Raw genomic sequence first — 16,126 nt, forward strand, 5'->3', positions numbered from 1 at the left:
GGTTATTAGCCCTGAGTGAATCCCTGTACCTGGAGGAACAGTAGATGACTCCGAGTCTGTCTTCTACCCTTTCACCTGTTTGGCATGGGTGACCCTACTAAGAGCCAAAGCATAAAGCCAGCCAACATGGCTCTCTGGGTCATTGAAGCATGCAAGCCTCCAAATCACAACAATGTTGTGGTCCTCTTGGAAGTTGAAATAGGTGATTCAGTTCAATTCATTCACTTTTGCAAGTTCAGTGTTGAAATCAGGACTCAACATCCTGAGTCCCATGCTTGTTCTACGTCATTCATTTTGTTCTCAATGTAGACTACCTTAGTCTAGAATGTTTGTTGCAGTCAGTTTTATATACTTGCACATTCCCGGGCAGTTACCAATTGAAAGAAGGCAACTTCCACAACCACACCAAGGACTGGTCATTCCACAACAGAAATAGCAACATATTGTGGGGTTGGCAGAACAAGTCCCCCAGCACATCACCACACAGAGCAAGCAAAACTGCTTTAACAGATAGCTGCTCACGTCCTCTGGTCAAAACTGAACTTCAGAAAAATTTTAAACTGGTGAAAAGATTAAAATATTTATTTATCACTAAAATATTTTTATAGACAAAACTATGGATAACCTCAAACAAATAAATCAAATCTAAAATATTAACAATTTATTCCCTCACAGCTCTTCTGCTACATTAAAATCAATAGAGAACAAATATTGGACAGCTTATTCAACGAATTGCCCAAAATAATGATGAGGAATTTCCATAATTCTGTGCTCCCAAGTTGTAATGCAGTTGGAAAAACTATCACAACTTGCCGATAACTCTTTTGGATCTTCTGTGTTTACACACAGTTCTTATGGTTTCTCTTGGTTACACAGGGAAATGTTGACAGCTGTGAGGGTATCTACCAACAATTCTCTGACACATGTAAAAAGAAAAGAAATCCTACATTTTAAACTCTGGTTCTGCATTTGGTTAGAAGAAAAACCGAGTCTCATCAAAACAAAGTTACAATTAAACTAGGCTTAAAATAACACGGCAAAATGGTACTCTAATGCTAAAAATGGGGTTTCATTTCTGATGAATTAATCTATTCCAGTGTCAAATGTAGATGATTGAGTTATCCTTCTTTGGTTTTCAAAGGTCTTCCTGATGATGCATTCCGTTCTCTTAAGAATTTGCTGTATTTGTACCTGGCAAACAATGAGGTAAAATAATTTCATTATTTGATATACCTACAAGATTACCTGGATACTACTTAACAGTAGATTACAAGCTGAACAAAAGCATATTATAACATTCAACCTTCATCAGGTGCAATCTTTGCCAATGGATAAAAAAATTGTGATGTAATAGTGCAGAAAGAAATGAATTTGGAGGCTCAAAGATCGTAGTGTATGACTGAAATAGTCGTCTCACTCTCAGATGACTGCTTAAGAACACAGCCAGGATTAGAACACTAATTGCCTCTCAATCACTATAAATGTTGAAAATGTTAATCAAAATTGATGCTAATCAATCACTCAACTTCAGAATTACATTTTAAAATTTCAAATATAGCTAATTGTTATAATTTGCTCTGTTATTTGAAATTCTCCTCCATTAAATCCCCGGTGCTCTTAAAACAAAGGAACCGTAGTTTGTAGACCTGGGTATACATGTGTACAGCTGCTCTTGGTCGTGTTGTTATGGGATCATTGAGCAGAGGCTGGAGGATTCTACCTGGAAAGTAAAACAGCAGCAGAAAAGTGAGCGCTAGATTTGATTTCCGATGTCAGGGTGCTCAGAGAGTAGTTTGATCTGATGTCAGCATGTTCACACATGGTGTTATAATGGGAAAGTGAAAACCTGATGCCCAACAGGAGAAAAATACGCTCAGTAGCCACTTTATTAGATACTTCCTGATTCTAATGAAAGTGGCCACTGAGTGTATGTTCGTGGTCTTCTGCTGCTGTAGCCCATCCACTTCGAGTTTCGACATGTGTATTCCGTACTCTGTTGTTTTTTTAATATAATTTTTATTAAATTTTCAAAAAGAATACATGAAAAGATAAAATCTACCCACCCCCCTCCCCTTAACCCTCCCCCCCCATATATAATCCTACCTAAAAAGAAAGAAAGAGAAAAAAAAGAAAAGAACCGCCTGGTTATTGGAAGGTTTCCACATGCTCCATGGGATTCAAAATAAATTTGGTATAATTATTCGTTACTTTCCCCAAGTAACCAAAATCTTTATCGGAACACTTAAATATGCCATCCTATCTTTTGTAAATAAGGGCGCCAAATATTCAAAAATGTTACATATTTATCTCTTAAATTATAAGTAATTTTTTCAAGTGGAATAGAACTAGCCATTTCATTATTCCAACGATCCATACTTAAATACGAATCAGATTTCCAAGTAACTGCTATAGTCTTCTTAGCTACTGCCAATGCAATTTTTATAAATTCTTTCTGATATTTATTCAATTTAAGTTTCGGTTTTATCCCTTCAATATCACCTAATAGAAATAATACAGGGTTATGTGGAAGTTGAATTCCAGTAATTTGTTCCAATAAGACTCTTAAATTTATCCAAAAGGGTTGAATTTTAAAACAAGACCAAGTAGAATGTAAAAAAGTACCAATTTCTTGATTACACCGAAAACATTTATCACATAGATTTGAATTTAATCTATTTATTTTTTGTGGTGTAATATATAATTGGTGTAAAAAATTATATTGTACTAATCTAAGTCGAACATTTATTGTATTTGTCATACTGTCAAGACAAAGTCTTGACCAATTTGTTTCATCAATATTAATATTCAGATCTATTTCCCATTTTTGCTTTGACTTAAGGATTCCTTGTTTAATTGTCTGTTCTTGAATCAAATTATACATACAAGAAATAAATTTTTTAATTTTCCCTTTTTGAATTAAAATTTCAATTTCATTAGGCTTTGGCAAAAACATTGTTTGACCTAGCTTACCTATTAAGTAAGCCCTTAATTGAAAGTAACAAAAGAAAGTATTATTAGATATTTTATATTTATCCTTTAATTGTTCAAATGACATCAATATACCTCGCTCAAAACAGTCTCCTATAAATTTAATCCCTTTTTGGTACCAATTATATAAAAGTTGATTATCCATTATAAAAGGAATAAGTCTGTTTTGGAACAAAGGTCTCCTTGCTAATAGAGATTTCTGTGTTTCCTTATCAACATTTATCTTATTCCATAGATCAATCAAATGTGTTAATATAGGAGATTCTTTCTTTTCCCGTATCCATTTAGATTCCCATTTATATATAAAATCTTCAGGTTTATTTTCTCCTATCTTGTCTAGTTCTATTTTAATCCATGCTGGTTTTTGATCATCGAAAAAAGATGCAATAAATCTAAGTTGATTTGCTTTATAGTAGTTTTTAAAGTTTGGAAGTTGTAATCCTCCTAACCCAAATTTACATGTCAGTTTTTCCAATGATATTCTTGACATTTTACCTTTCCAAAGAAATTTTCTCACACATTTATTTAACTCTTGAAAAAATTTCTGTGGCAATTGTATTGGTAATGTTTGAAACAAATACTGTAATCTAGGAAATATATTCATTTTTACAACATTGACTCTACCTACTAATGTTATTGGTAGTATCATCCATTTGTCAAGATCTTCTTGAATTTTTTTCAACAGTGGCAAATAATTAAATTTATATAAATTCTTTACATCATTATCAAGTCTTATACCTAAATACTTTATACCATTTACCGGCCATCTAAATTGGGTTACTAATCGACATTGACTATAGTCTCCTTTAGTAAGAGGTAAAATTTCACTTTTATCCCAGTTTATTTTGTAACCTGATACCTTCCCATATTCATCCAATCTAGAAGATAATTTATGTAACGAATGTTGTGGGTTTGTTAAATATATCAAAACATCATCGGCAAAAAGACCGTACTCTGTTGTTGTGTGAATGAAGTCACTGGAGAAAATTACTGGTAGATACAAACACAAAAATTGCTGGTGAATGCAGCAGGCCAGGCAGCATCTCTAGGAAGAGGTACAGTTGACGTTTCGGGCTGAGACCTTTCATCAGGACTAACTGAAAGAAGAGCTAGTAAGAGATTTGAAAGTGGGAGGGGGAAGAGGAGATCTGTAATGACAGGAGAAGACAGGAGGGGAGGGATGGAGCTAAGAGCTGGAAAATTGATTAGGAAAAGGAATACGAGGCTAGAGAAGGGAGAAGATCATGGGACGGGAGTCCTAGGGAGAAAGAAAGTGGGGGGGGCAAAGCCCAGAGGATTGGCAAGGAGTTATAGTGATAGGGACAGAGGGAGACAAAAGAGAGAAAAAAGAGAAAACAAAAATAAATAAATAAGTAAATAAATAAATAAGGGATGGGGTAAGAAGGGGAGGAGGGGCATTAACGGAAGTTAGAGAAGTCAACTTTCATGCCATCAGGTTGGAGGCTACCCAGACGGAATATAAGGTGTTGTTCCTCCAACCTGAGTGTGGCTTCATCTTTACAGTAGAGCAGGCCGTGGATAGACATACCAGAATGGGAATGGGACGTGGAATTAAAATGTGTGGCCACTGGGAGATCCTGCTTTCTCTGGCGGTTCAGCAAAACGGTCTCCCAGCCTGCGTCGGGTCTCACCAATATATAGAAGGCTGCATCGGGAGCACCGGACGTAGTATATCACCCCACCCGACTCACAAGTGAAGTGTCGCCTCACCTGGAAGGACTGTCTGGCGCCCTGGATGGTGGTGAGGGAGGAAGTGTAAGGGCATGTGTAGCACTTGTTCCGCTTACAAGGATAAGTGCCGAGAGGGAGTTCGGTGGGAAAGGATGGGGGGGAACAAATGGACAAGAGAGTCGCGTAGGGAGCGATCCCTGCGGAAAGCAGAGGGGAGGGAGGGAAAGATGTGCTTAGTGGTGGGATCCTGTTGGAGATTGCGGAAGTTACGGAGAATGATATGTTGGACCCGGAGGCTGGTGGGGTGGTAGGTGAGGACAAGGGGAACCCTATTCCTAGTGGGGTGGCAGGAGGATGGAGTGAGAGCAGATGTGCGTGAAATGGGGGAGATGCGTTTGAGAGCAGAGTTGATGGTGGAGGAAGGGAAGCCCCTTTCTCTAAAAAAGGAGGACATCTCCTTTGTCGTGGAATGAAAAGCCTCATCCTGAGAGCAGATGCGGCAGAGACGGAGGAATTGTGAGAAGGGGATGGCATTTTTGCAAGAGACAGGGTGGGAAGAGGAATAGTCCAGATAACTGTGAAAGTCCTTAGGCTTATAGTAGACATCTGTAGATAAGCTATCTCCAGAGATAGAGACAGAAAGATCAAGAAAGGGGAGGGAGGTGTTGGAAATAGACCAGGTAAACTTGAGGGCAGGGTGAAATTTGGAGGCAAAGTTAATGAAGTCAACGAGTTCGCATGCGTGCAGGAAGCAGCGCCAATGCAGTTGTCGATGTAGCGAAAGAAAAGTGGGGGACAGATACCAGTATAGGCTTAGAACATGGATTGTTCTACAAAGCCAACAAAAAGGCAGGCATAGCTGGGACCCATACGGGTGACCATGGCTACACCTTTAGTTTGGAGGAAGTGGGGGGAGCCAAAGGAGAAATTATTAAGAGTAAGGATTAATTCCGCTAGAGTGGAATTAGTGGAGCAGAGTGGTGGAACCTGCCACCCCACTTATCCTTGTAAGCGGAACAAGTGCTGCACATGCCCTTACACTTCCTCCCTCACTACCATTCAGGGCCCCAGACAGTCCTTCCAGGTGAGGCGACACTTCACCTGTGAGTCGGCTGGGGTGATATACTGCCTCCGGTGCTCCCGATGCGGCCTTCTATATATTGGCGAGACCTGACGCAGGCTGGGAGACTGTTTCGCTGAACCCCTACGCTTTGTCTGCCAGACAAAGCAGGATCTCCCAGTGGCCACACATTTTAATTCCACGTCCCATTCCTATTCTGATATGTCTATCCACGGCCTTCTCTACTGTCAAGATGAAGCCACACTCAGGTTGGAGAAAAACACCTTATTTTCTGTCTGGGTAGCCTCCAACTTGATAGCATGAACATTGACTTCTCTAACTTCCGTTAATGCCCCACCTCCCCTTTGTACCCCATCCCTTATTTATTTATTTACTTATTTATTTATTTATTTATTTTCCCTTTTTTCTCCCTCTGTCCCTCTCACAATAACTCCTTGCCCATCCTTTGGTGCTCCCCTCCCCCTTTCTTCCTCCCTAGGCCTCCCGTCCCATGATCCTCTCCCTTCTCCAGCCTCATATCCCTTTTGACAATCAACTTTCCAGCTCTTAGCTCCATCCCTGCCCCTCCTGTCTTCTCCGATCATTTTGGATCTCCCCCTCCCTCTCCCACTTTCAAATCTCCTATCTTCTCTTCTTTCAGTCAGTCCTGCCAAAGGGTCTCAGCCTGAAATGTTGACTGTACAGCTTCCTATAGATGCTGCCTGGCCTGCTGTGTTCACCAGCATTTTTTGTGTGTGTTGCTTGAATTTCCACCTAGAGTCGCCCATGGCAGCAAGGTCAAGAGGGAAGATCCAATCTGCAGATTTCCTCGTGTTTGCGTTGGTAGGTACAAAGCAGCTTCTCTATTCAACAAAACAAGGCACAGCAGGCATCATGTGGAGACACTTTCGGTGGAAAGGTCTGCTGGCCCAGCATGGGGCTCCATATTTTATGTGCCAAACATCAAAGGACAACTCCATATTTACAACGTCTGGACAATGCTTTCTTTGAAACTACATACAATCTTCACACCTCCTGATTTACGTCACACCACAGACATCCAAATGAATTTTAATCAGCATTGTCTGGTGTAGAATTGGCTGCTTTTAGGAACCCATTGTTGAGACCTGCACTCCAAATTAAATCCACAATATATATTCAGATGTGAAGACTGGTTGCCAAAGTCAATCGTTAAATGTATGTGTCCTAAAGCCAAAGATCGCTCGAACAACACCACTGTTGTAACGCGTGGTTATTTGAGTTACTGTCACCTTGCTGTCAGCTTGAATCTGGCCATTCTCCTCTGACCTCTCTCATTAACAAGGCATTTTTGCCCATAAAACTGCCTTTCACTGGTTTTTTTTTTATTTTTGTACCATTCCCTGTAAACTCTAGAAACCTGTCTGTGAAAATTCCAGGAGGTCAGTCGTTTCTGACATACTCAAACAACCCAGTCTGGTACCATTCTATGGGCAAAGTCACTTAGATCATGTTTTTCCGCCATTCTGATGTTTGGTTTGAATAACAACTTGGTTTGAACCTCTTGGCCAAGCAAAAATCTTGACAGTGCTGGAAAATAGTGCCGAATTACAGTAGATGATCATTCATGTTTTTGATGAATGGCAAGGCAACTCAAAAGTGCTGAATGGCTTGCTTTTGCTCCTTTTTCTTAAGTTCATGTTATGGTCTAGAAAAAAGGGGAGGTATTACAGGCCAATCAACATGTATAGCAATACTTTAACTATATTTGGTGCAGCGATGACATTTAATTTTCTTATAATACTAACCAAGTTTCTAAACAACTTACTGGTAAACAATAGTCTAATATAAAATTGGGATGAGTATATATGAGTCACTGCTACACATGTCCAGAAGGGCATGGACAATTTTATGATGCATAAATATCTGAGGAACATGACAAAGTGACGTCTGGACAGCAATTTCTTTTCTTCAATTCACTTAACCTCAATTGAATTACTTTAGTCCCATTAACTCAGAGGTTTTGTTTTGGTGGCTTCTTTTGAGTTAGTGGTGGAGAGGAGGTCACTAAACAAACTGTTATCCATTATGGACAATCAGGCATATCCTCTCCATGGCCTGCTGAAGAGTCAGCGGAGCAACCTTTCAAACAGACACGTTCAGCTCTGCTGTCACAAGGATCATTACGGACAATCATTCCTAACAAATGCAATAAGCATGTACAACAGTTCATCTCTGTGCGACAGGAGAACACACATCATAGCACAATAATCTCTGTTTTATTATTTCATACATTATTGCACATTGGTACATTAGTATTGTGTATATTATTATTCTGTACTTAATTATTAGTTAATATTTATTATGTTTATTATTATTGCTAAGTGTGTTTTTATATGGTGCTATAGTGAAATAATTCCCCACCAGATCAATAAAGTACATTGTTATTATTATTTATTATTGTTATTATTATCATCATCATTATTCTCAAGAGTCTCAATTAAGGCCACAAGGAGTTGTCAGGTACCTGAAAATATTTAGTTAATTGAACTAAATACATGTATTTAATTGCCTGATGTTGTCAATCCCACTTCATTTACATAAAAGGCATTTGCACCTAAGACATAGGTTAGCAAGATCTTACTGCTGCGTACTGGCACATTGCCACAGAATGGTAGATATGGGTTTGTCCTCCTCACGCTTAGCACTGTGAATCTCTTACCCCAGCATTGTTGTCATATGGATATTTTGAATCCCATTAGCAATGGACAGAAGGTTGCACCTTTGCATAAATTTGACCTACTGTCTATAATACAGCATTGGCAGAGTTGGTAGGTTCATTTGCCACTGTGGGCTGCTCTTGGTGTATTGGTAAATGTTAGAAAATGGTGGGAGGTGTTGAGTAAGTGGGGAAAATAAAGTACTAATCCTACAATAAAAGTAGGATCAGCATAAATTGATGCAGATGGTTAGCAAGGACTCAATGGGCCAAAAGGATTGTTTTTATGCTGTATAATTCCATGACTCCTTGTCACCCAAGGGAGATGAATTGGCAGAAGACAGAAACAGTAAAGGGAGAGAAAAAACATTTAGTGTAATCCTCTGGAAATTAAAAAATAACTTCAATATGCTGAAAGAACTTCGGTTTCATGTCAACAACAGAACACATGGCGGACAACCAAGGAGTACAGGAGTGTTCCAAGGTAACATCATTGGAACATGAATCATTTATAACTTTTTCCAGAGAGTTCTGCTTTCCTTCATTAGCAAAGATATTATTCCATATTCACGTCTGTCTGAGAATATGTCTACTGAAATATTGTTGATTAACATAGATTCAGCCGACAATAAGTCTAAATTTGCTCCTTTTAGGATGTACAGTAAAACTTATGTATAATCAGTTACACACAAGGTGAAGATAGACTGGTAGAGCACGTGATTGCTTCATTTATATTGCTGGTGTTTTTCTGGAGAATAAAACACATCCAAGATATGCTTGTGAAACATTGGATGAAATTGCAGCCAACGATCGACAATGTTTGACATGGAGAACGTGGTGTTTGGACATCTTGAAGTGCTCCAAGCCAAAAGAATTCACTGTAAAAGAAGAAAAAAGTGGTTACAGAGTACTGTACAGATGAGTGCAAATGAGTGGGAATTGATGGTGCATGTCAGTATTGGGAAGCTAAGATGACCACAAGTCTGTGGGGAAATAGTAAAGAATGATGAAATTTGACTGCTGCTGGATCAGACAACATTCATAAGTGGCTGTTGTGATTTATTTTATAACTGTTACCTATTGAATAAATGATCTTGGTAAAAACAAATGTTGAAAATTGTGGCTTGAGGTCAAAGATGGGAGAGCATATATCTGGAGACAGACATGGTGGATTGCTTTTACCACAGTCTGTCAGCACCACTAAATTCCTTTCCCTTTCCTCTAAGATATTTGGTGTCAAGTGTATGTTAACATTGCAAATTAAAGGAGCAATTTTAACTTGCCTCACTTGGTGGGAAACTCGGTGGATCTGATCGGTTGCCTGTTTTATGCTGTACCCAATTTTTACTTTTCATTGAGGGTGGAGTCGGTAAATGGCTGCTGAGCTAATCTGATCTATTATTTCCCTACGGGGGGGGGGGGTAATATTTAAAAAATCCTTGTAAGGTTCACAATGTGCTGAGATATCCAAGTGATCCCTGACCCCAGCAAGGACTTGTGCCTCAGGAAAGAAATTGATTTTAATAATAATATGGTTATTTTAGCATGTCTGTTAATCATTATGATTAAATGGACATTTTTCATACTGAAATACTGCAGATGCAGGAAACCCGAAATAATAACTGAAGGCTTTAGAAATGCTCGGCAGTCAGGCAGCATCTATGTAGTCAACATTTCAAGTCCATGACATTTGTCATCAGCCTGAAATGGTAACTCGGTAGCTCTCTGCATCGATCTTCTGGGTACTTTCAGCATTTTTCTTTTGTGGATAGCCTTTCTTTGACTTGCAAATGGAACAAGTAATAATTCAAACTCTGCTTTCACAATAATATGCAGCCATTTATCCACATGGTAGCTGACTGGCCCATGAAGCAGGCCAGTTATCATGAAAAATAATTGTACATCTTTTAGAGTTAAGTTTGAGTTATTAATTTAACCATAGAGACCAGCAATCTATTGACTGTCGTATATTTTTCAGTTAACAGTTGCTCCAAAATACCTGCCGAAAACCTTGATGAGTGCAGATCTTGCAGCCAATTACCTGACAAAGATATATCCCCTCACGTTTGGGCAAAAACCAAGTCTAAGGTATGATTTGCCGTGAACTTAATGCATACTTACAGTATATCATGGAAGGAATGAGAAGATAGCAAAATTGATCTTTCAGAAGAGATATCATTATCATCATAACCAGGATCCATTTCCTCCTTCCCACCAACCCCCTTTCCACCCCACCTGAAGCTCTAGCTTGTGTTGGGATCCATTGGACTTTGCTTAACGGGCCATACTTTAAAGTCAATTGTATTTTGTGATACAGTCCACTCTTCTCTGACATAATTTGTTGGTGCAGTTTACCATATAAATCCCAGTCAAGGAATACATTTTGGTATAATTGCAATAAATGTTGTCTTTAAGCTGGTTCTACCATAGAAATACCTATTGCATTTCTTTGAGTGAACAACACACACAAAATGCTAGAGGAACTCAGCAGGCCAGGCAGCATCTATGGAGAAAACCACAGTTGATGTTTCGAGCCGAAACCCTTTGGCAGGACTGGAGGAAAAAAAAGCTGAGGAGTAGATTTGAAAGGTGTGGGGAGGGGAGAGAGAAATGCCAGGTGATAGGTGAAGCTTGGAGGAAGAGGGATGAAGCAGAGAGCTAGGAAGTTGGTTGGTGAAAGAGACAGAAGGTCATGGAAGAAAGAAAAAAGGTGGTGGGGGGTAGAGAGGAGCACAGTGGGAGGGAATGAGCAGGCAAGGAGATGATATGAGAGAGGGAAAAGGGGATGGGAAATGGTGAAGGTGGGGGGAGGCATTACTGGAAGTTTGAGAAATCAATTTCATGCCATCAGGTTGGCGGCTACCCAAATGGACGTAAGGTGCCGTTTAGGTAGCCTCCAACCTGATGGCACGAACATCAATTTCTCAAACTTCCAGTAATGCCTCCTCCCCCACCTTCACCATTTCCCATCCTCTTTTCCCTCTCTCATGTTATCTCCTTGCCCGCCCATCACCTCCCTCTGGTGCTCCTCTTCCCCACCCATTTTTTCTTTCTTCCATGGCCTCTGTCTCTTTCACCAATCAACTTCCTAGCTCTCTGCTTCATCTCTCCCCCTCCAAGTTTCACCTATCGCCTAGCGTTTCTCTCTCCCCTCCCCCACCTTTCAAATCCATCCCTCAGCTTTTTTCTCCAGTCCTGTTGAAGGGTTTCGCCCCAAAACGTCAACTGTTTTTTTCCATAGATTCTGCCTGGGCTGCTGAGTTTCTCCAGCATTTTGTGTGTGTTGTTCAGATTCCCAGCATCTGCAGATTTTCTCTTGCTTGCATTTCTTAATGTGTTATGTTTCTCTCAGTATTTAGCAATAATTTCTACTTGGTTAAAATACAGAGTATTAGGCCTATATTAATTATCATAGGAATGTTATATGATAATATCTACTAATAGTTACTATCAATTTGTTCTAGGTTGCAAATAGAAAGTTCCCAGTGCTTAAGCTGTACATGTTTCAACAAGCAGCACTAATTAGTGGTCAAAGGTTTTTAATCTAATCTGTATTGTTTTGTGAGGAAGTACTCAATGCAGTTGAGATCTTTCCCAAAGGTTAGGATCAGGTCTCTTTGGTCTTCCAGCAGCTGCTTGGCTGCAGCTTAAGTCATGACCAGTACAGGAAATAAAAGAAGGAAAATCCAGCTTTGATAACACTTTCTGTCATTCATTCATTTTTTTTCTGTTTCGTGGCTATCTGTGAAGACTAAGAATTTCAGGTTGTATACTCTGATATTAAATTGAACCAATGATAATGTGGAAATGATGTGAAGCCTACTGGTTGTATTGAAGTATGGAGTGTATTAACAGGAGCCCCATCAAGAGTGTCCTGACCGGCTGCATCACTGTCTGGTACGGGAATTGCAAGGCATCTGACTGCAAGTCACTACAAAGGATCATAAGGACTGCTGAGAAGATTATGGAGGAGTCTCTCTTCCATCCATTAGAGATATTTATGAGGATCACTGCGTACACAGAGCCCTTAGCATTGTCAATAATCCCTCCCATCTGTCCAACAATCTCTTTCACCCTCTCCCCCCGCCATCAGGCAGTAGGTACGGGTAGCATTAGGACAGGAACTGTAGGATGGAAAGCAGCTTCTTTCCCTGAGCTGTGAGACTACTGAACTCCCTGTCACCATTCAGGTCTCATAACGTATGAAGCATCAAGGAGTGTTATAGTGTTGTGCTGTATTTGCTAACTAATTTGTAGTAATATTACTTTGTGTTATGTGTGTGATTTGTATGTATTGTGATGTCCACCTTGATCCAGAAGAATGTTGTTTTGTTTTGTGGTTTTCCTGTGTATGGTCGAATGATGATAAACTGAACTTGAACTTGAAGACTACCTCAGCTAGGATGGCTTGTTGAGATGAGATGTGCATTTAATCTCAGTTCAGATAAAACTCAACTATTGCTGCCACATAAGTTCCTCCTGATCCTGTTCTAAATCATCATTCTGCAATACGTCCTCTTTTGGAGGACACAGTTCAACATCATTCTCCAGCCTTGTCATCAGTTATTCTGGCCTGGATCAATGTCCAAGTTTGTACAGCATAAATATCAGTGGGAAGATGACTGAGACCTAGGGAGAAAGAAAGGCTTGCATTTATATACATCTTTCACAACTGCAGGTATACCAAAGTAGTTTTCAGCTGTTTAAATGTCATTTTGTAATAATGTAGGAGCCAATTTATGAATGCTAAGCTCTCACAGATAGTTCTGTGAAAATGATGAGATAATTTATATGTTACTATTGTTTGATGGGAGGAAGATATTGGTGAGGACACTAGGGATGATGCTGTAATCATGAGATCTACATATGGCTTCTTGTTTCATCCCTAGACAGCAGATTCAAAAATATAGCACTCCCAGAGTACCGCAATACCTGTCTAAACCACTGTGTTCTTGTCTCTGAAGAGGACTTTAGACCAACAACCTACTGACACGACAGCACTACCAACTGAACCAAAGTTGAGAGATGAATGGATATACTCAGGAGAGGACGAAACAAGCTGCAAAAATAAAACGATGAAAACTTAACCTAATATTAGTCACTTTGTTAATATTAAAACTGAATCAATATTAGAATACTCTTGGCTGTTGGAAAACAGCAATTCAAAAGCTGTTGATTAGTTGTAAATAATTTGGGGACATCCAGAAATCACCCTGTGTAAATGCAATGTATTTCAGAATCAGAATCAGAATCAGAGTTTATTATCATCAGCATATGTCGTGAAATTTGTTAACGACACATCTTCGTAACTGCCTCTGTGGTCAACCACTAAATTTTCAACAATACAAAAAGTGCATTGTATTTGATTTATGAAACTAAATCCTGTGGTCTATGCACAAATCTTGTGATTTTAGACTATGCAGAAGTTGAGGTGGCTTCATGCGATTATGGAGCACCTTGCTAAGACTACACCTGGAGTGTTATATACAGTTTTGGTCTTCATATCTTAAAAAAAAACAATATGTTTGTCACAGATGGATGCACCTGACTGGCTTCAGGTATGGTGGGTTGCTCTGTGAGCAGAGATTGAGTAGTATAAACTTGTATTTTCTGGACTTTAAAAAGATTGGAAGGAAGTTTCATTAAAACTAATGTAGCCCCCTGGTAAGCCTCAGGCTCGCTCAACTCACTTTCGTCTAGGGGGAGCAGCCTTTGGCCCCGCCAAACTGGGTAATCGAGTTTGTGTGGATGATGTGTGATGTACCCCACCATGCCAAATAATAAACAATATACCATATGCAATTAAATGATTACACTTTATATATCTTGCTGGAACTATAATAGAGATAAAATATAAAAGGAAAATAAAAGGCGCTAAACTTATCAAAGTTCAACCACTTCGAGCACAACAGTTGGAGCTCAATTAATGGAGTCTTCTTTCCACCATTTGAACCCCTCCGATCACCTGGGACCAACCACGGTGGTCGACCAGACGCTCCACACAAGTCTGTCTTCGTCTCCTGTCCTCGCCAAAGACCCTGGGCCTCGCACCCCCGCTCAGGGTAGGTCCCACCGCCCAGGGTCACAGCATCATGTCTCCTCTCTCTGTCCCCATCGCACCCTCTCCCTCAAAGCCCGTGAACAATAGGTTAGCAAATGAATTCAATTTTCTTTATAACCCAAACAAGCTGCTAGAGAGAGAACTTTCTCAGCACTTATTATTACAGAAAAGCCATTTTAATTATAACATAACAAAGAAGCCATTTTGTTAGCCTTCGCAGTAACATAAAAGAAGAAACCCCTTACACTTATGAAATTCTTCACAAGGCTGAATGCAGGAAGGATGGTTACCCTTCCCTAGACCCAGGGTAATAATTTCAGAATAAATAGTAGGTCGTGTCAGACTGAGATCAAGAGAAAGTTCTTCACAAGCAGGTAATGTTTGTTTAGATTTCTCCACACTGGGTGTCTATGGAGGCTCAGTTATTGAGTTCAATCAAAACAGAGACTGATAGATTTCTCGATGTTGAGGAAATCAAAAGGTACAGAGAGAGTGCAGGAAATGCTATTGAAGTAGAAGCCCAGACATAATCTCAGCAAGTGGCAGAGCAGCTTTATCTTACTCCGAATCGCTACGTACATACATTGTATGAAAGAGAAACATATGATGTGTGTTTAAATTAGTTTGGTTCAGACTGGGTTTACTCTTTAAATATATTTGAGAGATTCTAAATAATAAGCTTTTCTCTGAATTGTTATCATGTTGTTATATTGACGACATTTTACAAAGTTATTTTTTTTAATTCTCAATTCCAATAGGTCTATCTATCTCCATAACAATAAACTGACAGATGCAGGATTACCTGATCATATGTTCAATGGATCTGATGGTGTTGGAGTATTAATCATGTCCAGTAATTTCCTGAAGTATGTTCCCAAGAATTTGCCAAAAGGGCTGTTCAGATTACATTTAAAAGTATGTAAAAGTCATTTTGAAAATAACTCGCTGTTATTTCATTTAATATAACTTTACCTAGTTACATTCTTTTTATATTTAATTATTTACAGAACAACAAACTGGAAAAGATTCCAAAGGGAGCTTTTGATCATCTTTTGAATCTCCGTGAACTATACCTTCACAATAATTATATAACCAATGAAGGAATGGACAATGAAACATTTTGGTAAGTTTTGCATGTTAAGCAGACACTGGTTATAACCTTCTGTTCATTCTACTCCATAAAATGTCAAGGATAGACTTTGGAAAAAATCTAAAAAAGATTTTTTGAAATTCTTGATTCTATTTGGTATATTTCTTAGCAAATTCCTGCTTTGTTCCTGCAAATCTACATATCTGCTCTTTTAAATCAAATTGCTATTGTTTCCCAACTGATTCTTTAATTGAAAATGTACAATATATTGATGCGGTACTTTCCATTTTATTACATGTTTACTGACTTAGCATGACTCCCACATGAAAATGTTGTTTTATATTGTAGGCTGACTAACCTTGTGAACTGGGTTGTGAACAGCAAATGAAAGGCAAAAAATACAATATGTTCTGTGCAGGCTTGCATGCAGGAAGGGATTGTTATTTTCAGAAAGTGCACTCCCAAAAAATATGACTCAAACTTCATTATTATTTTTCTATTAATTTTAAGGTTTGTAGAATTTCAAAAGCTGCCGAG

The 16,126-nt window shown here is 39.1% G+C and overlaps 1 protein-coding gene across 1 annotated transcript in view; it reads left to right on the forward strand.

Moving 5' to 3' along the window:
• podn (podocan) overlaps nt 1–16,126 on the forward strand; it is a 50,962-nt gene that overhangs the window by 20,093 nt on the left and 14,743 nt on the right. Inside the window, exons 4-7 of the mRNA XM_072274681.1 lie at nt 1,142–1,206; nt 10,417–10,526; nt 15,258–15,414; nt 15,507–15,622. Coding sequence (XP_072130782.1) covers nt 1,142–1,206; nt 10,417–10,526; nt 15,258–15,414; nt 15,507–15,622 — 448 coding nt within the window. The remainder of the gene's footprint in view (nt 1–1,141; nt 1,207–10,416; nt 10,527–15,257; nt 15,415–15,506; nt 15,623–16,126) is intronic.

This window comes from Mobula birostris, chromosome 12, assembly GCF_030028105.1.
Source record: "Mobula birostris isolate sMobBir1 chromosome 12, sMobBir1.hap1, whole genome shotgun sequence".
NCBI lineage: Eukaryota > Metazoa > Chordata > Chondrichthyes > Myliobatiformes > Myliobatidae > Mobula > Mobula birostris.